This window comes from Alligator mississippiensis, chromosome 4 (genome assembly GCF_030867095.1).
Source record: "Alligator mississippiensis isolate rAllMis1 chromosome 4, rAllMis1, whole genome shotgun sequence".
NCBI lineage: Eukaryota > Metazoa > Chordata > Crocodylia > Alligatoridae > Alligator > Alligator mississippiensis.
In genome coordinates, this window is record NC_081827.1 from 23,937,983 (window position 1) to 23,962,473 (window position 24,491).

Genomic DNA, 24,491 nt, shown 5'->3' on the forward strand with positions numbered 1-24,491 from the left:
TCCCCTGCCCCTAGCCCAGCCCCACTTCCTCTGTCACTGTGAGGGCCTCGAACAGCCCTCCCCCATGCCCCTTCCTCCTGTCACAGATTTACTGGCCAGACACTGCTCTTTAAGTTGTCTGGCTGCACTCCTGGCTGCATGAGTGCTGCGGCTGCATGCATGTACATGGGATTTTTTGGTGACATTATTGGCTACACCATCCAAAAAAAGCCAATTGCCGATTAATATCAATTTTCCTTTTATTGGTGCCAATACGATATGGACCGATTTTTATATCGGCACACCTCTAGGTGTCATACAGTAGTATTCTGAAACTGACAGCAAGAGCGGGACAGATCAAAAAGTCATTTCCCAGTTTATACTCTACAAAAGCTTCCACTGATTGATTAATTTTTTCCTGCGTAGTCTCCAGAATTCTTAAGTACGGTTCTGCCTGGCATTAGACTCGAGCTCATGCTCTGACATTAGGAAACATTCTGTGAGTGTGTTTCAAAAGCCACTGTAGCTTCAGTGGACCCAGGATCAGGCCTTAGCAGCCTATGAGAAATATTGTTAGCATGTTATGGAGAGCTGGAGGCCAAAACTTTTAAAGCTTTTCATGCCTAACTTTGAGTATTTGAGATTGACACTTACTTTAACTGGTTTCAAGCACAGGAGAACATTCACTTTATGAAAGCTGCTCTTCTCCATGTCCTTTTCCAGGTCTGAATCCATTTAAGGAACAAGACCACGTGAATGCAAAGTTTGTAGAGGAAATGGCACTGAAACACACAGCAATGCTTTTGGGCCTCTAAAATTGCGAATGAGGACATGATTACTTCAGTGGTTCATCAGCCTTGCTACCTGTATCAATATTCATCAACAAGAATGCAAGCAATATTTTCAGGCTTTATTTTCTTTTTTAAAAAACAAAAGGTTTCAAGTTTTCAACAGCAACCGGCATTAGTAAGTCAAAGCCTGCCCAAAATAGTTGCTCCACTTTGCTTACACATATGTTGCAAAATGATTAGGCTGAATGCTGACTTGTTAAAGTTGAATCATCAGAGCTGGGGGAAGAAATATATTTGCTATAGATGCAGTTCTCTGCCTAAACACACTTCTACTATTTTCTCCTATACCGTGGAGAAGCCAAACAAGTAACTATAACAAGTATCAAAATAAATTGATAAAGTGTTCATAATTTTAATTTATATTCCAGTGCCCAACAGGGCAAACCAAGGAAATGGTTAACATTGTCAAATCATGAGAAACTGGCAACTAATTGCACTGACGTATAAAGGAGTTTTTGGTGAGGTTGTGTAATATAGACAAGTGGAAAAAATGAGAAATTAGTCTTTGTATATAATGTATCAATTATGAAATGGATCAATGATGATGTATGTATTCTTCATACAGACCATATCTTTTTATGGTACTGCCATGCCTTTGGAGTAGGATCTTAATATATTTGTTTTGTAATTAGTGAAATGTATTCTCTGAAGTTTCCACAACAGCTTTTCCTGCTGTTTACAGACGTTGTACAGTAAAGCAGAGAAGGAAAGAGTCTTTCTAAGTAACTTCTCTGTTTAAGTGGGTCTTTTATTTAATTCTGTCCCTCTGACTTCATGTTTCTAGATCATGTATCAATTTTGAGGAAAAAAATTGCTACAGCCCTTGCCTCCATTTTCCAGCTATGTTTATACAAAACTGAGCTAAGCTGTTTATTTTTTTTAGCTGGGATGGGTAACAGCAACAAAAAATAATACATTGGCACCCAACAGAGAGAATGTGTGAACTTTCAACCTGCTGAGATAAAGCTGAGCTAATTTCATCCTCTGGGTCCGACCTTGTTTCAGGGTTCATACAGATGCACAGATGTGCTTTGTATCGCACCCTAATTTGAAGTGCTTCTAATTTGGAGTGTTTTAGTACCATACAGATGTGCAGGCCTCTCCCAGATGAAGTACTTCATAATGTGCCAGAGTGGTGGTGGTGTGTTGCTCCCAGGTTGGAGGCTGGGTAGCAGGGATTCCAGCTACCTCTCTGCCACAATCCTGCAGGGGCTTTCAAGGAGGGACAACAGCAAACTCTTTGCTCCCCACACTTCTGCTTGGTGCTCCATGCCGGTGCATGCCAGTCAGTTTTGCATACGGTGCATTCCTGGTGAGAAGAAAGAATGGACTTCAACTCTTTCCTTGGCTTCCAGGCTCTCACAGAGCAGTGCCAAAAGATACCAGCTCTATTCTGCTCAAATGAGTCTTCACCTTATCTGGTCATGCAAACTATTTTTTCATGAACCACTTGAAAATTGCTGAGGGTCTTGGCAGACCGCTTAATCTCCATCATCAGAAAAAAATAAATCAAATGCAGGGCCAAATGCAGATATTTTTGATTGTTCTGCAACCTTTCTGCGGACCACCTGAAGGGAGCTCGCGGACCACAGTTTGAGAACCTGTGTCCTAGGCTATCCAGAGTGTGCTGGCACCATGGTTCTTGCTCTCCAACTTGCCAGAGGACATAGCCAAATCTGTGTGGGTAGGCTTTCCACACTGCACTGGGGCCATTATGGGCACCGTAGCGTATTATGGGTCAGAGTATATTACCTGCTATGGTTACTTGTCCACCATGTTGAAGGGAAACATGAACCATTAGGGATAGTTCACCCATATGATCACAGGGTAGTGAGATAAAGTTGATAATATCAGTGTCCTCAGGAGCTCTAATTAGGTGTCTGTGATGATGTGGAGAGTGTTTGCCTGTACAATGGACTCTTGGATTCCAAGGAAGAGCTTTTCAACAGCTGCACGATACCTTTATAGTGCACCATTGGGGGTGCCTTATGGTATGTTGGAGGATGGAGGGCACTGACACTTTACTGTGGGGCGGGCAAAGTCCGGCCTACCTGCCAGATCCGGCCAGCAGTGGACAGCAATCCTGCTCGCATGGCTGGGGCGGGTCTCCATGGAGAGCCCAGCTGCAGCTGTTTTGTGATAGCACAAAGCTGGGGTTGCCATGGAGTTTATTCTGCCTTTTCATGGCCAATGTCTGTTCACTTGTGACTGGAGAGCACCTTTTTACTTTTTGGTCCTGCAGCACATAAATGGGCTAGATAGGAGAAATGCTAACCACATAATCTGCTTTGAAACCCAGATCACCATCCTCCCCACTCTAACAGCTCATGGACAACAGTAGTCTCTGCTAGTACTCTATAGCCCTAACAGCCCCAGGGATGGGAGGAGCTCATCCCCAAGGTACTTTGGGGGGGTTTCCCCTCAAACTGCCCACAAAAATCCCTGCACTCTACTGTTGCTTGGCTCTGCCAGAGATCTGTCAGTGGACTCTGTACTAGTAATGCCCTGGGCCTTGCTCAAAGCAAGGCTTGGGTGACTTCTGTTGTGAAGAAAGTTTGTGATGCTACTGTAGCATGAGTGATGTTTTACTCACCCATGGATTTGGTGTCCTGCCATGCAGGAATTTCTCTCAGGCAGCAGGGCCCTGGGGGCTGAGCAGATGAAAGCAGGGTGGTTAGGAAAGATGCTGGGGAAATGGTTAGTGCCATCCTGAGGCTGCATTGTGGCTGTGGCTCTAGGTGGATCTTCTCAGGCCTCCAGGTGTGTCATCACTGTTGTTGAACAATTCCAGGTCCACTCATAAGGTAACAGGGTGATGAAGCACAGCTCTCTACAATCATCACCAGTCAGAATGACAATCCCTTGCTATAAAAGCACGTCACTTGCTCAGCATCCAAACTACGGTTGGATCACAGGCTCTGTTGTGCTGCACTTTCAGGACCTTTGCCATAGTCTGGTGCTGATAGCAGTCCTGCTTATGCCTGTAGGTTGCAGTCTCTGCCACAATCCATACATGGCCTAGTTACCGTGGCTCTTCTGTAAGGACCTTTGGCTGCTCTTAGCACAGAGGGAGAGACGGGTCATGACCTCTGCACCTCTCTCAGAGTTGCCAACTGTGTAAATTTATGGATGGTTCATTTAAAAAGAAAACCCAGCCTAAAGTCACCTATCTGAGCCCTGAAAAGTAAGTTCTGAGCTTGTTTCAAGATTCACCACGTGAATGAAGCTACATTCAAGCGTTAGCGCTGGACAGAGAGCAGAGCAGCACCACCTGGTGTCTAAGTGAGTGCTGCTTGGCGCCCTGTAGTTAACTGCTGTTGGGGAGTTTTGCTTCATTAGAGCCCCTGTAGCTCCTTGCAGCTGTGATGAATCTGTGGGGATGGAAGGGGAGGAGAGGTGACAGTTGGATGTGGGGGGAGCAGGGCCAGTGGGGATAAGGTAAGACAGCGGCAATATGGTGTGGGAGGCATTATGGTGTGGCAGTGCAGTTGGGTGTCTGGGTGTGGACTGAGTAGGGGACCCCTGCGGTGGGGGCAGCGGGGTCTAAAAATATTGCTGGTCATCATGCAGAGTTGCCAACCAAAGAATTGTATTTATTTATTTTTACTGACAGTAAAAGCATGTCAGTTTATTTAAAAAAAAAAAAAAGTTTTGTAAGTAAAACGTTTCCAGATGGCCAGTTAAAAAAGTCTTAGGTTGGCAATCCTATCCCTTCCCCTCCGGCTGTGGAGGACTTTATGGTTGCAGACATTTTGGGTGCAGGTAGTGTGGTGGATCACAAGGTACTTGAGTTGCTGCACTCCACGAAGTTGGGTGTCCAGGATGGTGGTCAAGAACATAACTGCCCTAGCATCCCTGGACCCCTGTGTTTAAAAAGGTGTGTTCACAGGGGGTCGGGGTCTCTAACAGTGAAGTTGGCAGTCACAGAGGGGTCACTTCAGGCTGGTGATGGGGGGGGGGAGTGAAATGGGAAGCAGAGCACTGTGGGATGGTGGTAGACTGACCACATTTCCTGTCATTCTGCTGGAGAGTACAGATGTAACATGAAATGCTTCAGAGCTGATTTTTTAAAATTTTTTATCCATGGTCATTTTTGAGCAAGTTCAGGTCTATTTGTTATGCTTTAATGCCACGTATCACCTGTATCCTCACTTTGTGGAGTGCTTTTAAAGGCACTTGACAAGCTGCAAATGGTACGTCCATCCATTCTCTCAGGTTGCACTGAACAAGAATGAAATTGACTCTTAAAGATGTTCCCTGAGCTCCTCATTGGCCCCCTTTTCACTGTCTCAGCACATTTGTAACCGGGGCAGTATATTTCTAAACTGGCATTCTTGTTTCATACTGGTGAGAGGAGAAATTCAGTTCCCATAAAGCCTTTTCCTCACACTTTCACTTCTCTGTGCAAAAACACTCCTGGTGCCTAGTGATGAGTAGCAGCAGTGATTATAAGGAAGCAAAACCAAGGAAGGGGTATTTCTTAAACTTGCTGACATTTTCAATTTAATTTGGATAAATTGATACAGAGCATAAGCACATCAGAAAATTGTTAAGAACAATAACAGTTTTTAAAAGAACTATATGTTATAAAATAGAAGCGGGTACAATAAATTTTAGTTTAAAACAATCCTATTGTTTGCTTTACTTGATATTTCAAAACGCGTTACTGCATGTTTTGGATATATAATTCCATTTAGCGAGGGAAAAGTGCTGTATTTTACTGCATATTTAATTATGGTTTTGCTTGAAAATCACTCTGTTTGCAGTATAAAATTTGGCAAAGTGTTAACACGTATTTAAAAACATGATATAAAAATTGTTGGCTTTGGACAATTGCTAACAGATTCTCCTGGCTTAGATGAAACAGGCTTAACTTTTTCAGATTTCAATTGGCTTTATAATAGGTTTTCTGATGTGCCTCATGTTTGAACCAAGTACACTTGGTTTGAAAGGAGCAAGAGCACCATAGGGTCGTGGCAAAGGGAGAACGTTTTCTTCATCTGGGATGTATGCATTGGGACGGTCACTCTTTTTCTGGAGGCTCCCTTGTAATGCATCCTCTTCTTCTTGTGCAGCACGCTGTAGAAGAAACATTTTTGCTCTATTTAAATAATGCCAGTCCGTTAAATAATTCACAGGGCTTGCACTTAAAACTCACAGGTGTGAAAAGCAAGGTGCTTGACTATGCAAAGTAGTAGTGTCCTTACTAAACAGGGAAACTGAGGCAGCCCTTTACTAAAAAGTTTCACAGTTTCTAGGTTGACATGAACCTGTCCTCCTAAACAGGATATTCTCCCAGTCAGTGGTGAAGAAAACAATTTAGAATAACTTTAGAAAGCTGTAACAAATGTTCGCAGCAAGTCCCTGGCGTCAGTATGTTAAGTGAAACTGAGACTGACACTTCAAAGCCTGGAAGTGTTTACATTGGCAGTGGTTTTGTCATGAAGCTGACTGGTGTCACTGGGCAGAAAGTGTTTATACAGCTCTCAAGGGAAGCTGAGGCAATGTGCGGGGGGCTGTGAGCTCCAGCGAGACCTTTCCTTCCAAAGCCCCCACCTCCAGGCAGCATGTTCCTTAAACGTGTGCATTGTGTGTGCCAGTCCAAAGTGACACAGGACCAGGGCCTGCCTTCAGTCCACCCCATCTCTCTTTCGGCAAGATTAGTGCATCAGAAATATGATCAATGCACCTACTGAAATTACAGTTTGGCCCTGTTTGCTGGCAAAAAGAGTGGAGGAACGTTCCACTTCAGCCATATTTAAGGCCAGATTCAGTTTTACTCTCTGTAAGAGAATCCCTTTTAGGTATTTCTTGGTAACAGCATCCTCCTAGTGTATTAACTGCAGACAACACAGAATTATCATACAAAAGAGGGGTGGTGTTGACTCCGATACAGATCACTGTACAGCATTAATTAATTTTTAAGAAGGTGTGGTACCCAGTAAGGAAGATGCAGCACTTTTCTGTTTGCTCTCCCAGCCCACTACTCTACCAATTTCATTTTCTGCCACCTCTGCCATCTAGCTGAAGGCACAAAGGTTGCCTTGGCTGCTTCCTTTGTAAATTCGTTTGAAATGGAATCGGAGATCAACGCTTCCCTCGGTTCCAGCCTGCCCACCATCAAAGCAAACAAACAGCCTTCCACCAGAAGGGGTCAGGGGACTCGGATGGCCTGCGTTTAGCATAAAACATTTCTTTCCTGTGTGTGAGATTTTTCAATTGGTAATTTTCCATTAAATACTGTCCACATGACTGCAGCTGCAGTTCTCCAAAAACAGCTTGGCAATGTGCTCTCCAGCTGTCATTTTGCCTTCTACATGACTTTCCCTCCTAAGTCATGGGAGCTCTGAAGTTACTAGCTGGTTTCCAGACCATTCAGTGACAACATATTCAAAACATTAAGCTGAAACAATGCAAATTAGTGAGTCAGACCTCATGTTGCATCCCAGGATAAAAAAACTTACATTCGCTTTAGCTTCTGCTTCTGCTTTCTGCATCTCCTCCCTGTGAAGTACTTTCATCCACTCGACCTCTATGTCTCTGGGAAGAGGGAGACCATTCTCTAGCCTGGATATGATAGCAGTCAAAAATTCGTCTTTGTCCCTCATTTCCTGCTGGAGTTTAATAGCCATTGCTTGCTTCATAGATAACTCGGCAACAAGGGCCATCATTTTCCGTGTTTTATCTTTTATCTTCTGCTGTATTTCATTCATCTGGAATCAACAGCATTCATTACACTTTAACCAGTTTTTCTCTTCACATGTGCACCTTATACCATTTCTGGAAATAAGACTGATTTTTTTCAGATCATTAAACTAACACAAGTTACTTTTTTCCTCTCAAATTTGCTCATGCTTGGAAATACAGAATTGTAATAATTTTTGGTAATGCTCATATATACACACAAACTAATGCAAACATAGACCATATGTTTGTGGATTGTATATCTTTTGGTTTTTTTTCTGCTGTGTTGGAAGGGACATTTTTGCTATACACTTAGCTGTTCCCTTTAATTGTGTATTGCCTGTGCATGACATAATTGTGATTTTGGCCTGATTTTAAAATGTGGAGGTGTTCATATTTGTATACAAATTCACCACAATTGCATGCATAAGTTAGTAGTAATTCCTTCAAGGATAGGTAAATTAAATGTGTTATATTGGCAGTTGTATGTCCATGTAAAAAGCTTTTCTTTTTCAAATTGGTCATATTAAGTATTGAAAAACATCTGTTTTTATTATTCTTATACACTTACCAATATAGTATATGGAGGTAGGTGGGGGAGAAAAGAGCTTGGAGAATAATGCATGTCTCTCATTCATGGTTGCTTTATGTGAGGTCTAAAGAATGCTCTAGGGGCCGGGTTCTATTTTGCCTATTAGCTGTCTAAACAGTACTTTGACATCTAGCACCCAAATACTGTTCTGCCTTCCAGAGATATAAATAGCACTTGCACAGATTTGAAGAGGCAGCCTGGATGAAATGCAGGCAAAGAATAAGCGCTTGAGCAGTGGCCAGAGCACAGGGGCTCCATCCTTCCCAGGGCCATGTCTACTGCACTGAGCCATGGAGTCAGACTTCCTATTGCTTGCTATCCTGCTGGCCTCACACATCTTTTCTTCTTAGTTGCCCAGTGGGCCAGCTTCAACAGGAGGGACGGGGGGTGGGGGATGAGCTCAGCTTTGCCTGGTTCAGTGATTCTCACCCTGGGATGCCTTGAGACCCATTCAAGGGTGTTGCAGGGTGCCGCACAATGTTAGCACTGTTAGGTGTGCAAACATGATTCACAAGGTGAACCCAGAGATTTCAAATGGGAATCTATAATGGTAAAAACATTCTGGCTTATTGTGGTCTTTCTGAGTTCTCTGTAGCAGAACTATATTATTTTTCTGTAGTCAAAAGAACTAAAACAAAGTTTGGATTTTCCAAAGCGTACCTTGAGTCTATCAAGGGGTGCCTGGAGTATAAAAAGGCTGAGAACTAGGACTGCACAAACCTTTGGTTCCCGATTTGATTCAGCGGAGATTCAGCCTGATTTGGTTGCCAAATCTCCGAATCCGAATTGAAACAGAGGACACTTTAGTCTCTCCATATCAAATCAGAACCCTCGGAATCGATTTGGAAAGATTCAGCGATTCAGACATAGACACAGCTTTAAATAGTTTTTCTACATACCTCTAGGTAGCAGGTGGCTCGCAAGTGCTGTGATGCTGGGGCACGTGAAGTATGCCAGCGTGCTCGACAGCAGACCCAGAAGTGGACCAGAAGCACTTCAGGTCCGCTTCCGGGTCCAACAGGGAGTGCTCAGGGGGCCCCCCATGCCCACCCGGCTCAGCAACTGGTGCCTCCTGGGTCTGAGGGTCCCCCGTGTCCAATTGCCGAGCCAGGGAGGCGGGGGGAGGGGGCGGGGAAGGGGAATGTGCTCCCTGGCAGACCTGGAAGTGGACCAGAAGTACTTCCAGTCCACTTCCGGGTTCGCCGTTAAGCATGTTGGGGGCCCCCCCTGCACTCCTGTGGGATGCTTCATCTGCCCCACCATCGCAGCGTTCACAAAATACGCCTGGTACCTTGAGGTATGTAGAAAAAACGTTTAAAGCTGTGTCTATGGCCGAATCGCTGATTCTCTGAATCAGCATCAAATCTTCGGGTTCGGCTAAATCGAATCTGGGACAGTGATCCAAATCAACTAATTGAATCGCTGTCCCTGATTCAGGCCAAATCCAAATTGAATAGGGTGTGTTACACACACCCCAATTGAGAACCTGGGCCCAGCTCATTGCTAGCAGCAGATGCACGTGCGCCTTGAGGCAGAGAGCAAGGAAGGAGCCAGGGCTGCACTGCACAGAGAGTTGGGCCCCTCTCAGCTCCCCTGCCATCTACCCTGAGGCACACATGCTAAGCAAAATGCCTTTGCGTGCCACACTGGCACATGTGCCGGGAGTTGCCTGCCCTGGTCTAGAACTTGGGTCTTTCACTGGATGGCTACTGGTCTAAAGGATGGGTGCTCCTCTTTTGTCAAACAGTTCCTAGCCGTGTTCTTTTTCTCTTAAGTTTTGTCTAAGATCCCAAAAACTTAACCCATAATTTGTGTTTTACTAGGTAGAACTGGATTTCAATAGAGCCTAAGTGCAGTTAGTGCTGGTGGCTGTGTTGGTTTGAGCACGTTGGTTCGTGCTTCTGAGCACGCAGACTAGGACGTCTGGTTGCACAAGATGGAACAGACTGAAAATCTGTGTAGGTGGCACGAATTGCCACTTCCATGTCTGAAAAGTAGGTTGGACCTTTTACATATCTAAGTGGCACATAGATATCTTAGGTGAAAAAGGACTTGGTGCTGCATATCCACATACAATGAAACAATCCCTATCATTGTAGTAAAACTGTAACCAGAAAGGAACCTAGTATGTAGCCTGGTAGTAGCTATTTAAGAAAAGTCCCCCTCTATGGTCTTTCTTTTTAAATGTGGTTCTACATGTAGCAATATCTTGGTAAAATGGCATGTTCCCATGTAGCTAGTCTTTTCCTTGTGTACACTTAAAACCACACTGGCTCACCAACTGTTAAAAGTATTTACTGTTTTACTCCAGTTCAGACTACAGATCAAATCCAGCACATAGATAAGCAAGCACTCGTCCCATTGAAATGAATCCTGTATTCTCTTCCATTTCGTGCAGAATTGACAAAATTATTATTAAACTGCAATCTGTTATCTTCATTTTGGGTGCGAATGACCAAGTAGTACAGGGAGTGGTAAGAAGGTACAGGAAGTTCTGCAGAACAGATAGACCTTCTTGCTGGTGATGATTGATGTATGAGAGAGAGATCTTAACTGTCAGTGTGAATGATGCTTTGAAAAAAAGCATCTGTTCACTCAAGTAAATTTGTGTAACAGAATTACTGGGCTGATAAACACTGATGCCATTTTTATCCACTGCCACTTTTGCCACCTGTGCTTTAAAAAAAACATACTGCAAAAAAATGCAGGTAGAAGCAGTTATAGTGTATTTCTTTTCATAGCAAACAACTTAAAAAAAGAAACATTTACATTTGCTATAACGATGTGCTCTTATGTATCCAGGTCTTTTCCAGCACTGATCATAACACTGAGCATGAAAAACAACGCTGGGCTTCATTTTTATTCACTTGGGATTTGGGGTTTCTTCATTTCAGCTGTTTGCAGTGGGTTTTTTCCTGTCTGATGCTGTTTTTTAATGAACCATTTATTTTGGAGCTTCTTCCTAAGTGCTTCTTTTTCTCTCCCCAAAACCTTAATTCTTTGAGTCACATAAATATGAAGGAAGATTGAGTTGAGAATTGTTTCATGCATAGGCATGTGGTTCTCTCAGTCTAAATTTATAAGAAAAACCTGGCATTTGGTTCAGTGCATCATCACCTTTCATATTATAGGAGGATGGAACCTGTCTGTATTTTTTCCTGCTATTCAGCAATTTCCCCAGGCAGTTGCAGCTAATTGGAGCAGGGAAAGTGTAATGGCTGTGGAAAAGGAAGATATCTTCAACATTTGGCCAGTATTTAAGGACCTATTCTGAGAAATTACTTTTATAGAGTTATACAATTTACAGCAAAATTTTCAATGTGTTGAGGGTATACATTATGTTTTCACGTACAGTTCTTTCTTGGATTTTGTGAGTATATTTTAACAAGCTACTACTTGTCCTTGCAATGGCAGCATGTTGACAATGCCCTCATCACCCTGCTTCACTGGCAGCAAGCTGGGATGTTCTGACATTCTCAGACGTTGTTCCTAGTAGTTGTACGAGAAGGTTATCCATGCAGTTTTAAGAATGTTAGACAAACACTTGTACAGAATGGTTTAGGCAGGGACGATTTCTGCCTTGAGCAGGGATTGGACTAGATGACATCCTGAGGTTGCTTCCAGTCCTACTTTCCTATGATTCTATGTTTACTGCTATAACTGTCCTCTGCAGACCAGCCATATGCACCAACAGTGCACAGTTGCCTGTAGTTTATTATGAATTAACTACCTCACAAGCCTGAATGAAGGTCATCTTAACATCTTTTTCCACAAATAAAATGACTTCAGTCCTGTTGTCCTACTAGATGCCAGGCAACAAGCAGCTTAATCCTATTCTTACCTTTTTTGCTAATACCAGTGTGTCCTGCTTCCCATTCTCTGTCTTGATACGGGTTCTGTCTGTTAGCCGGGAAACTTGCTCATAAATGAAGTCTTTCTCCAACAATTTCTCCTCTTTCTCCACCAGCTTTAATTCTAACTGTAGTGAGAAAAATGTCCACACAAACATAGCTAAATGAGTGGGAATGAGGCCAGCCTGCGATTTGTTTTTTCCAGAATTGATAGCTTTCTAAAGAGTGTTCATAGACATATGCTGGAAAAATCACTACTCAAAAATTTGTTTTCTCTAAACAGCAGGCTTCAGTACATGGCTTAGTTACTTTATAATTGTATTCATTCAGTGCCTTGAGACCCCATGCAGGACCTGAGCCCTGAGGTGAAAATAATGGGCCAATTAACAGCCCTATTCAATACATTCTTGCCAACTCTTGTGATTATTATACCTTGTGACATTTAGTGTTTTTTGAACTCCTCAGCCCCTGGAGTCATGGCAATCAGAGCATTTACATGCTTATCTTTCTTTTTTTCTTCTTTTTAAAGTAACTTTCTAGCCCTTCAGGCTGCATTAAAATTTAAAAAAATGGAAGCATTTCATAGATTTCAAGCCTTAACAAGCAGAATGCAAATATACACAACCCAAGCTTTGTCGTTTCAAGTCTCATGGCTTTATGCCGTGATTTCTGAGGCCTGCCCTATGATTTTTGAACATCTGTGCTTATATCAATGCCATTGGGCGCATCTACATGTGTCGCTATGGTGACATTGTTACTGCACAGTGATTTAGTACTTCCTTTTGGATTTAGTACTTCCTTTTGGACTCCAAAAGGAAGTACTAAATCATGGTGCATTAACAGCCCGTACTGCGCTATACACACGTCACAGTTATTTTTAACAGCTACTTCACCATAGCAGTGCGCTATCCCAGGGGAGTGAATCGCTACAGTGTAGTAGCTGCTGGTCATGTGTAGACACCCATAGTTGCTACATCACTGTAGTAGTGCATTGCTATGACGATGTAGTGTCATGTGTAGACATGTCCATTGTGTTCTAACTAGCCTGTGCCCTTCAGTAGAGCCCTCCTATTGCACGTTATTCTGGCATAGGAAGATGTCTAAGGGGGTAAATCTTTGAAAGATGATGGTGGGGGAGGCAGATGTTGGTACTAATGGGTCCCAGGTTCAGAAAAAGAGGTCAGTGTTGTAGATACTCTCTGAGCTGAAATTTATCTGGCACTTTAATTTATCTGGACTCAGCACAGTCCTGACCTAAACACTTAAACATATGCAAAGCCCTATTCATTCTAGCACTGGGGTGGAAACAGACTTGGGTGTTAGAAAACACTATTATAACATGTGCTCACTGTTTTGAATGCGATGTGCATGCTAACATCTGGACTTTGCCTCAAGTCTATTTGTGCATGTGAAACAAAGGCTGCTTGTAGACATTAAAGAAAAAAAAACCCAAAACAGCACTTAAAACTCAATGCACTCCTGTGCTGAGCCCAGCACGTGCCCAGAAGAGGCATCACATTAGCTGGACCTGGCTCGCCTAATGTTTGTATAGATCAGGCGCTTTAGTGGGGCTTTTTTGGCACTTCAATCTAGTAGCTGATTGAATCTGCTTCTGATAAAAGTGCCAAAAAGCCCTGCTGAAGTGCCCGATCTATACAGATACTGCAGAGCTGAGTTGAAGTAATGTGTTGCTGCTTATAGTAAAACACAGTTTTGTTTTTTTATGCCTGCAAGAAGCCATCGTGTTGACAAAGCCTCATCTATACCTTTTGCCTAAGAATCTAGTGGTTAAGGCACTCATTCAGAATACAGGAGACTTGGATTCCAGTCCTTCTCCATCCTGAGAGGGTTTAAACTCACATCTCCCGCTTCCCACCTGTAACTTCAAGGTGACAGGCTGGGCGGGGATAGGCCAAGGGCATCTCTATGCCTCCTGTTAAACTTGGTCCACTAAACACAGGGCATGCCACAGCCATGGAGGCAGGAGAGCACACGAGGGAGTATGACTTAGTAGCCTAGTGGGGAGGCTATTCCTTGGGGATGGAAAGTGTCTTCCATCCTGGGCCCTAATCTAAATTCTCTCCAAGAACTTGTTTAATGCAATATTTATAAGCAGTCCCAGGAGCAAAGAGCAGCAGTCAGAACCCAGGGCTCACACCTCCCAGCAAAGTGCCCTCCTCACTGGCTGCAGCATCATATCCCCTTGTTTTTTTTTACCTTCTGGCCTCATTCAATAACATAGTAATATAAATAATAATATAAATAATTCTGAAGCATGGTCTTTGAACAAGCTGCAATGCTGGAGGTAGTAGTTACGTTTAACAGGGTTATAGGACCTAGGACCTAGTTTACAGAATGTTTACTGTTGGAGGTAGTATCCTGCATGACACGGCTAAGTCACTTCCGCTGACTCACTGTGACAAACACAGCTGAAATGCTGCTGCGATGTAAGAGAGGAAGGTTGGGGTCCCTTGGAAGTGCTGAGTGCAGTGGAAAAAAGGGTAGGCTGAGGTCTGTGCTCTGTTCCTATTTGAATTCCCATTAATGATACACCTGGGGAGAAGGTGGTTTGATGTTATGCAGTGTGTGTAGATGTTATTTGGCACAGAGCGGGGATGCAACCAACTCACAACGTATATGCTAATTTTGGCAAAGACCAATTCACTGAAGAATTATGCATTTTGCAACCTATTAATTTAAATCTATTTTCCCTCTAGTATCCTTGCACCTTGCTGTGCTTATTGTTTGTCAGGAAAAGCAGGCAGGTCTTCAGGAATGTCTCAAGGGCAGGCAGCTCATCAGTTAAAAAGGGACAAACAAATCACATCTCCACATATGTCCTTTGCTATTAACATCCAGCAGCATAACATCCCAAATCTAACTTGTATGATTAACAAGAGGCTGGGCCGTAGGTCCATTTAGCCCAGGCCATAGATTCATTAACTCTTATACGAGTTGTCTTAAAAAAAAGAAATAAAAGCCTGATTGCATTTTCTAGGGTAAGCTTCTCCTGATAGATCCTGTTGTAGAAATGGTGCATTACCTCCTCGATCTTTTTAAACAATTCAGGTACAGATGGATCCTTCCCTCCCAACTCTCGCTTTCTGTTCTCTTCCTCAGGGTCAGCAAAGATTTTGTCCAGACTTTTAATTCTGTCCTTGCACTGAGAATACTAGCAAACCAGAAAACACAATGCCCAGTTATTTGGTTTTTAAACCTAAACAAAATATATCTGACAAGCAAGCAAACACTGATGCCAATCACAGAAAAAATTAAATGTTCAACTTCTTAGCCAAAAGGTTTATATAAAAGCATAAGGCATGTTAGGTCTGGCCTAATAGGATATAGGAATAGAGTTTACAGGAACATGACTGCTGACCATGTATTTTTAAGTGTAAAAACTCAAGCATATTAAAAATGAAAGCTCTGTTGCTATAATAATAGGTCACCAAAACATGCATTTTAAACTTATTTTTTCCTCCAAAAGGCAATATCCAGTTCTTCTAGTTCTAAGAAATAGCATCACAGGGAAAGTGAAACTTTTGAAAGTTTTCAAGCCTTTTTAAAAGGGAACTGGTCATTAGAGAAACAAGCCAAAATGTTCGATTGTTGTCATTTCTCTTGTCAAATCATGTTTTGGTTTAACCTATATGTCCCTTTGGGTGAACTGTATATTTTAGGGAAATTGTAAAATAATTTTGGTGATAAACATCAGAAATGATATGCTGCGTGCTGCAAAAGGAAACATTTAAGAACGCGGTCCATGACAAATAACAGGATGCAGCTCGAGTTCCGTTGGTGTTTCACATCTGAAGCTCAGTTCTGCAAACATTTAGTCACCTGAGACCTTCTTATTGAAACCAACAGTACTACTCATGTTAGCAGGAACTGCTTTCTCAAGTAAAACTTTGCATACTAATATTAATGTTAGAGTACACACCAATTAAATATGAAGGGACTAAATTAAAAGGTTTCATGGTAAACTAAAACATCAACTGAATGTTTCCTCCCCTGCAGTACAAGCATCCCAGATTCTTTGGATTTCTAATGTATTATTTAAAAATATATAATAAACAGATTAAAGAGTATCAATTCAAGATTTATATGCATGATAGAGAATTTTTAGATTATGGGTGACAGCTACCCAAACCAAAGATATGGAAAATAAATGGCATTTAAGTAAACAGATGTCTTGATTATAAAGTTCTTTGTTTTCTTGCTTTGTTTGTATCTCTTCTTGGTAAAAGCCTCATTCTATAGTTTTCACATTTTAAGACCAGAAGGAGCTATTATGATCATTTAATCGGGGCTCCTGCATAATAGGCCTGTGTGAAGCAGCAAGTATTCACTTCAGATTTGGATTTGGCTAATTCGGAGGGACAGCGATTCAATTTGGTGATTCCAATTACTGTCCCGATTCAATTTGGCCAATTTGGATTTGGAGATTTGGCCATAGACTATAATGGAGTATCACTAAAGTATCTATAACTGTCTTTTTTTGCAGATAGGGGTGAAAACAGCAGGGATGGTAGCCTCTTCTGAGGGCATGAAGCCTGCCAAGTTTCAAGGAGATAGGTGGAGGGGTTTCTGTTAATGTGCACCCAAAACTGTTGAAAGCAAAACCCGTATCACTTGTGTGTGTTATGGCAGAGTGGGATGAATGCAGCAGGGATGGTAGCCTCTCATGCGGGCATGAGGCCTGCCAGGTTTCAGGCAAAGTGGTGCAGGGGTTTCTGTGAAAGTGCACCTCATGGTTCTGCAAGCTAATAAAGAAAGCAAATAGGTGCGGAGTGAGGAGGGTGGCACTCCGTCTGCATGTGGAGCTTGGGGAACCCCAGCAGTGGGAGGTTCACCAGCACCAGCTGTTCCACCAAACCTGGATCCAAGGAGGTGCAGTGGGGTGTCACAATATCCCCAGCAATGCTGAACACTCTCTTGCTTGGAACACTGGTCAGTGGACAGGATATGTGTTCCCAAGCTCCCATGGCCAGATCCTGCCACACCTGGCTGCAGGTTGCCCAGTAGGCCAAGGAGTCACAGTGCAGCGGCTCCACGTCCTCGGTGGGATAGGTAGCCACCAATGCCTCCATGCTACCTGCCTGATGATGGGGTCTGGTGCCTCTGGACCCCAACAGTGAAGCCATGCCATTGGCTCACATTGGCAGTGGCTGTGGTCAAAGAGATTGGTTTGTGGTTGGAGTGCTGGCATGGGAAAGTGGATCCCCCTCTTCCACTTCCCCTGCCTGTGCCCTTCTGCCTCCCTGACTCTGTTCGTCAGCACCTCTGTCCAGTGATCGAGTGTTTTGCTGCTGCAGACGCTCCCCTTCACCCTTGGGTCGCACATGCCTGCCAGCACATGGACTGTACTGGACCGCAGCAGATCCAGCTGTTTTTTGATGCCCTCCTTCTGCATCAAAAGTGGCTTGCACCAGCCAGGAACATCAATCCCCTGGAACTTCTCCATTTCATTCCCAAACTCCTCCACTATGGGGATTGCCTGGCTAAGGAGGGCATCACCAGCACTGAGGCTCTTGGAGGGCCTCGAGGAACGGCTTGAGGACCACCAAGATCTGGGAAATGGTATTCCGCTACATTTTGTTAAGGGGGCTGCTGCTCCTAATCTCCCCAAGAAAGGCCATCTCATGGACAGCCTTCTGTTGCTCCACCAGCCTTTCCAGCATCAGGTACGTGGAGTTCAACCAAGTCTCCACATCCTGCATGATTTTGTGCTGCAGGATGCTCAGCTCTGCCTGTTTGTCCCACAGCATCTTGCCCCCTCTTAATGCTCCAGTGGAAATAGCCCTCCACTGTCCTGCATTTTGAAATGAGCTGCCTGGTAGCAAGGGCGCCATCACTGGGAGCCATGTCCCCCTCCAAGGCATCCCTGACTATGAGGTAGAACATGTGTGCCACACAGTGGATGCCAACAAAGTTGGCATCATGCACTGCCTTGACCATGTTGGCCCCGTTGTCAGTGACCATGACCCTGTGGGTGAGCTCACCCTGCCCAATGAGCCACCCACATGCAGTTCCTGACCACCATGATCTCCCTTGCTGTGTGGGACCCATCCATCACCTCTGCTTGAAGAAGAGCCCAACAGTGCCCTAACTGATTGCATCAGTGCTCTGTGAGGGAGAGGTAGGCATGATCTCCACCCTGGCTGCTCCAGATGTCCGAGGTGCAGTGCATGGTTACCTGCGCATCTGCCTTCCACAGTTCCTCCCTCAAGTAGTCCCTGCATGCCTCATACAGGGAGGGCATCACCGTCTTGCTAAAGGTGGTGTGTGCGGGTGCTTGGTACAATGGGACCGTGAGCTCCATGAGCCGCCTGGACCCTGGATGCTCAACTAGTCCAGGGTGGCCTGCCACTGCTTCTTGGCGATGGGGGATTTCTTTTTGGGCATACTCCCACTGGTGCCAGGCTGAGGAGGAACAAGGGCAAGGGGGTGCTGCCTCCTGAGGTGCAGCAGCATTGCCGTGGTGGTGAAGTGTTTCACCTCCTTGCCCTGACTGATCTGCTTTCGGCAGTGCTGGCAGACAGCAAACCTGGGATCATCTGCCACCTCAAAATGATCTCACACTACACTACCCACCTGCTTCTGGGTTGAGGGTGGGGAGCCTGCCTTATCCCCCTCCTCACCAGGCAGAGGCACACAGGAGGAGCTGAGCCACCTGCCCCCACAACCTCCTCCAAAGTGCCTTCCAGAAGAGACCTGCCTCTAGGGGAACTTTGAGGGGCGTGGAGCACAAACTCAGATTCCCCCTCCTTCCTCACAATTTCCTTTGCTATGGCACTCAGCTCCACTGCTTCCAGATCCAGCTCCTCCTCTGGCACTGGGAGGCTCACGCTAGGAACTAAAATGGGTGGAGAATGTCATGCTGCTGCTGGTTAGTAGTGGTGGTGCAGGTGCAGGCACTGCTACCACCTCCTTGCTCCCACTAGCAGCAGAAGACTCATTGCTGCCAGGAAAGAGGATGCGTCTATGTTTGGGGCAGGGGGACACTTGCAGCTCTCCCTCCCCTGTCAGGAGACCTGGCACCTGCCTTTCCAGCACTCTTCATAACGTTTGGTGTGCTGCAAAACGTGTGTGTGTGTGTGTGTGTGTAATATATGTTGTGGTTTCCTGCGCAGTGACATGCTGTCAGGGAAAAAACAGATTTCTTTTTGTGGGGGGAAAGAATCAAGACAGACTAACAAGAACAAGTAAGAGGACTTCGCGGGGGGGGGGGAAGAGTAAGTTGACAAGAATGGATAGGGATAACAATAGGGATTGTAGGCAAAGGAAAGTAGGAAAGGATTGGATACAACTTACAAAAAGAGAGACTAGCTAGCATGAGACTAGATAGCAAGCCAGAGCCTTTCAGATGCTGCTGCTCAAAGAGAGACATCTCACAAAAGGCACAGATCACTTCAGGCATGGCTTTATATATTGTTTTTACATCCCTCCCCCAGAGCACTGTGACTGGAAGAGAACTCAAAGAAATATCACAGTCACTGGCCAGCAACAGATGTCAATATCAGAGCAGTCTTCCCCCCTCTCAGCCTTTTCCATACATGGAAGATCACCCCCTCCTCCTCCCTCTTCTCAGTTTCTGTTTGCTGCAAGCCTTCCAAATCGATTCGGACCTTTTAATGGGTCTCCCGATTCAATTTGGATTCAGAGATTCAGCCGCCAAATTGAGCTGAATCTCCTCCGAATTGAAACAGCTACCAAAGCTTGCATAGCCCTACTGCATCACACAATCCATGGATTTTCATCTAGTTGTGACTGGATACATTTTGAGGTCAAATGCCTCTCTAACTGTTCGGTCCCTCTGTGTTGGCTTGAGAATAAGGTATGAAGCTGTCATTTTGAGTATTCAGTGGCTCAGCAGTTCTGTACCTTGCACCAATTAACATTTAATACCAATAAACATATTTCTCATTGATGCATGAAGGGAGATTAGTTTTCATGGCTCATTTCAGTCTGCGAGACCAAGCCCCTGATGTGCTACTCAAATCAGACACTGTATGATGTTAATACCCCTAGCTTGGACTGTCACTAGTACAGAATACGTGTGTGAGATAAGAAGTATATCTAAAGATTCCTATGTTTTATAGTGACAGTAGCCAAAGCATTGAATTTATTGTTAGCTGGCCAGCTGTTTTTCTGTAATACTCTTTTATTAGAAAATCCCAGTGGTGGGTGTGATTGGCTGGGGTGCCAGGGCAGTGGGACCAAGGGACCTGCTGCGAGCCAGACAAAATCTCTCAGAGGGCCAAATTTGTCCCTCGAGCCATATTTTGCCCACTTCTGATCTAGAGCCTTCAGCAGGAATTAGGATTTTATGGTGTTTGTAAGAGAGAAATCTGTCCTGAAAAGTCATATAATCTAAATAGACTTGACAAGATGGAAGGAAGGAAATGTCCATTTCACAGATAATGGATGGAGAAATTAGGGTTTAGGTGGTGAATTCAGCAGGAGTTCAACACTGAGACATATTTGAAGACTCGGGTTTATGTGACATTTCATAGATTTCATAGACATTAGGGCTGGAAGGGACCTCGGAAGATCATCAAGTCCAGCCCCCTGCCCAAAGGGCAGGAAGTCAGCTGGGGTCATAGGATCCCAGCAAGATAAGCATCCAATTTACTCTTGAAGGTGTTCAATGTAGGTGCTTGAACCACCTCCGATGGCAGGCTATTGCAGGCCTTGGGGGCTTGGACAGTAAAGAAATTCTTATGTCCAGCCTGAAATGGTCTTGTAGTAGTTTATGACCATTCGACCTAGTCGTCATCCCTTGGGGCGCTCTGGTGAACAAACATTCCCCCAGATACTGGTGGTCACCCCTGATAAACTTATAGGTGGCCATCAGATCACCCCTGAGCTTACGCTTTTCCAGGCTAAAGAGCCCCGTAGCTCTCAGCCTGTCACCGTAGGGTCTGTTTTCCTGACCTCTGATGATGCGCGTGGCTCTTCTCTGGACTCTCTCCAGCTTCTCCACATCCTTTTTGAATTGTGGGGCCCAAAACTGGACGCAGTACTCCAGCTGTGGCCTCACCAAGGCCAAGTACGAGGGGAGAATGACGTCCCAGGATTTGCTTGAGAAGCATCTGTGGATGCAAGCCAGCGTTTTGGTTGCTTTACTAGCCGCAGCATCGCATTGCAGGCTCATGTTCATCTTGTGGTCAATCATGACCCCCAAGTCCCTTTTGTCCATAGTGTGAACCACTGCTAAGCCTATAAGCATGCCATGGGTTTTTCCTCCCAAGGTGGAGAACCTTGCATTTTTCAATGTTAAACACCATCAGGTTCTCGTCTGCCCATTTGCTGAGCCTGTCCAGGTCAGCCTGGATTGCCCTCCTGTCTTCAGGTGTGGATGCTTTTCCCCAAAGTTTGGTGACATGGGCAAGGCTACTGTTTTCTGATTCTGTCCAAGAACTGTGTCAGAACAAGGAACTGAACCTAGCTCTCCTAAGCTCTAGTGCAACACCTTAGTCATAAGACCATTCTTCCAAGAGACTAGGGACAGGTTCTGAGCTGAATTTGTATTGGGGATTGGCTTCAAGGCTGAGGGTAGCCTAGGTTTAGTGAACTGAAATCATGGGTGAATGACAGTGTTTGCAAGGCACTTCGTACATCTGAATGGGAACCAGGTAATAGAATGTTTATGAGTTTGAACCAAAGCTGTAAGAGCAGGTCTAAGTCCATATTCAATCATTCAAAATCAGCAGCTGCCCTCTTCCAAGAATGTGGATCATATTTAGCAGCTAAAACAAAATAAATAGAGAAGATGTCTCCCCAAAGGTTATTGTAGGACTCACTGGAGTACTGATCAATATATTCTGCTCACACAAAGACTTTGCCAAAGCATCGGCCAGAGTAGGGCTCACCAGCAAACCAATGCATGAACTCTTCGCATAACTAAAACTTGGCAGGCTCACATACCAAGAGATGAGAGGGAGAGATCATGGTAGGATAGTCCAGTAGCAGGATGATAAGGCTGGAACAGGAACACCTAGATCAGAACACGAAACAAGCCCGCAGCACAAGATGGTCTGAGACATTCCAGATACAGATGGATCCAACACATAATTTGCTTTGGTCATTATATGAAAGGAGAATTACAAAGTAGGGAAACTTCGTAGTGGTCTGGGAAAACCTGCATGGTGTTCCACCAACTACGTTGTCACAGGTACAAAAGTCTTGGCTTCTCATCTGTTGTACTTGTTAGACCAAAGCATGTTGGGGCTGTGCTTATAGACAATAAACCTAGCCAAATCTTTGCCACCAAAGGGAGCCTGTGTCATTCTTTAAGACAAGATTAATGTTGGGATCTCCTGGCTGTGACTTTGCTGGCAATGCAGTTTTTGAGACTTCAGCACTGACAGAACATCCACAACACCTGACAAGGACAACAGCAGCAAAAACACTGATCACCCCAGACAATAATTTAGAAGGGCTAACTCAGATAGCAAAAAGAGACAGGAGCAAAAGAGTTGGGCCAACTGACATGCAGTAAGTAACTTTTTGCTTTAAAAATGCTGAAACCTAATTTATCATTGGTTGCTGCAACAATTTCCTGTTTAAGAAAAATTTTAAAGAGTAACCAGTCTTTAATAGCATAGTATATATGCTAGTTTCCTTTTTTTTTTCAATAGTGTAAGTAGGGTTGGGTGAGCAGGTCACCAGCCCTGGGTGCCAACCAAGAGGGGAGGCAAGAATGGCAGCTACTGTCACTTGCCAGGCTACTGTCACTAGCCTGGCTTCCACTGCCACATCCATCCAGAGCATAACACTTTCTAGTTATGCCTTTGTTTTTATTTTATGCTAATCTTAAAAAAAATGCTGAAAAATATCCATGCCAGCAGACTCCCTTTAACACAGCCTTTGTGCTTCAAAGAATCAGTCACAAAGGAGAAAGCAGCAGGATGTTCTCCCATGTGTTTTGTCATGGTATTTGCCTCATTGACTCTAAAACTCATTCATAAATCTCATCCCAAACCATCTCTTTCTTTTCTTGCCCCTAGTCCCCTATTTTCACACACCCTCTTTTCATTACTTTATAACTTCATTAATTACAGCGCTCTTGTACAATTCTATGAAAACCATCACACACAAGTTTATTCCCTTAATTAGATGCACATCTTCCTTGAAAGAGCAGAAGTAATGTAATAAATATGTGCTATCTGACGGTGAATCATAATTTTAGTTTATGAAATTAATAGCAGTACTGATGCACACCATAAATTTAAATTCTGCGTATCAACAAAAAGAAAATGTATAGAAAAAAATGAGCTGCTGGAGAGAAGGTCAAAAATAATGAGTCATTTTAAAAAGCAAGGAAAGAATGTCCATTACAATGCTGAACTCTAAAATTTGGTAGTTGCTTAATGTCTTTTTGTAACTAAAACTAAAACTTCCACTGTTTCTTGTTTGAAAGTGTACATGGATTATATAACAGTAGGCAGCATAGTCTCCAGAGTAGGTTTAGGGTCAAGTATTCTCAGTGAATTGAGCTACTATTTAGAAAAGTAGAATGACTATTCAATGAAGTTTTGACTAATTCCCTATGCATTTCTATATTATTTTCATAATTCCTAATCATCCCAAAGTTTAGCCACACTGATATGTAGTGCGTTATGATTTTTTATCCCAGGCTTCCTTCAAAGAAAGCATTCAAGCAGGTGAGTAACTTTAAGAGCAAGCAGTATTTAAAGTGCTCAAGTACTTAACAGTATGCACCTGCTCAAGTGCTTCCTTGGATTGCTGCTTTAATGTTTTATTGGTCTGTGTCAACCTTATTGTTCATACTATAGGTTTTGTTTTACAGTGAATTTAAATGTCCATTACATTATTTCATTTCTTTTATAAGAACACAGAATAATACAAGCCAAAGCAATGGTCTTAAGTTACAGTAAGGGAGGTTTAAGTTGGATATTAGAAAAAAACTTTCTCACTAGGAGGGTGGTGAAGCACTGGAACAAGTTACCTAGAGAGGTGGTAGAATCTCCATCCTTACTGTTGTAAGTGTTTTTGTTTAATTGAAATATGCTGTGTTGCATCCACTGGGATGACCTTTGAAAGTATGCTAATAAGTTTAGTCCTGTTCTTTGAACTATGTTGTCAAAATGCTAAACACTAGGAAGTAGTGCATACTGACATGAGACGTGATCGTGCAACAGCATGCTTAATATATGTACCTGTGCTAGACTGTTGGGTTCTTGCCAGAAGTTCGAGCCATGGATCACCCTGCTCTGCATTTCTTGGAATAGAATCAAGTGTATGTAGTTGTTCATAAAAAGAACAGGGAAACCAATTTGTGGCTTTATAGATCATACTGTGACCACAACCTTGTTCGCTGCCCTTTTAGTTTGGAGAGGGAGCAATCAGAAGCATAATTCAGTTAGTTTACCTAAACCTAAGAATAGCAAATATGGTAGCTGACTGGTTTGGCTTAGCAGAGAACTCTTCAATGAGCTTGAATACCAAAAGGAAGCTTATAAGAAGTGGCAGCTTGGACAGACAACTAGGGAGGAGTATAAGAATATT

General features: G+C 43.8%; 2 protein-coding genes across 4 annotated transcripts in view; one reads left to right on the forward strand and one right to left on the reverse strand.

The window, feature by feature from the left end:
• Nucleotides 1-1,810, forward strand: part of GSAP (gamma-secretase activating protein) — a 72,038-nt gene extending 70,228 nt beyond the window's left edge. For both annotated transcript variants that reach the window (XM_014606510.3, XM_019487499.2), the window contains one exon: nucleotides 703-1,810. In XM_014606510.3, the coding sequence (XP_014461996.1) occupies nucleotides 703-794 (92 nt within the window). In that variant the 3' untranslated portion in view covers nucleotides 795-1,810. The remainder of the gene's footprint in view (nucleotides 1-702) is intronic.
• Nucleotides 1,811-4,823: 3,013 nt separating this feature from the next.
• CCDC146 (coiled-coil domain containing 146) overlaps nucleotides 4,824-24,491 on the reverse strand; it is a 142,764-nt gene continuing 123,096 nt past the window's right edge. For both annotated transcript variants that reach the window (XM_019487496.2, XM_059725826.1), the window contains 4 exons: nucleotides 15,001-15,129; nucleotides 11,948-12,085; nucleotides 7,295-7,543; nucleotides 4,824-5,909 (listed from right to left, as the gene is read on the reverse strand). In XM_019487496.2, the coding sequence (XP_019343041.1) occupies nucleotides 5,709-5,909; nucleotides 7,295-7,543; nucleotides 11,948-12,085; nucleotides 15,001-15,129 (717 nt within the window). In that variant the 3' untranslated portion in view covers nucleotides 4,824-5,708. The remainder of the gene's footprint in view (nucleotides 5,910-7,294; nucleotides 7,544-11,947; nucleotides 12,086-15,000; nucleotides 15,130-24,491) is intronic.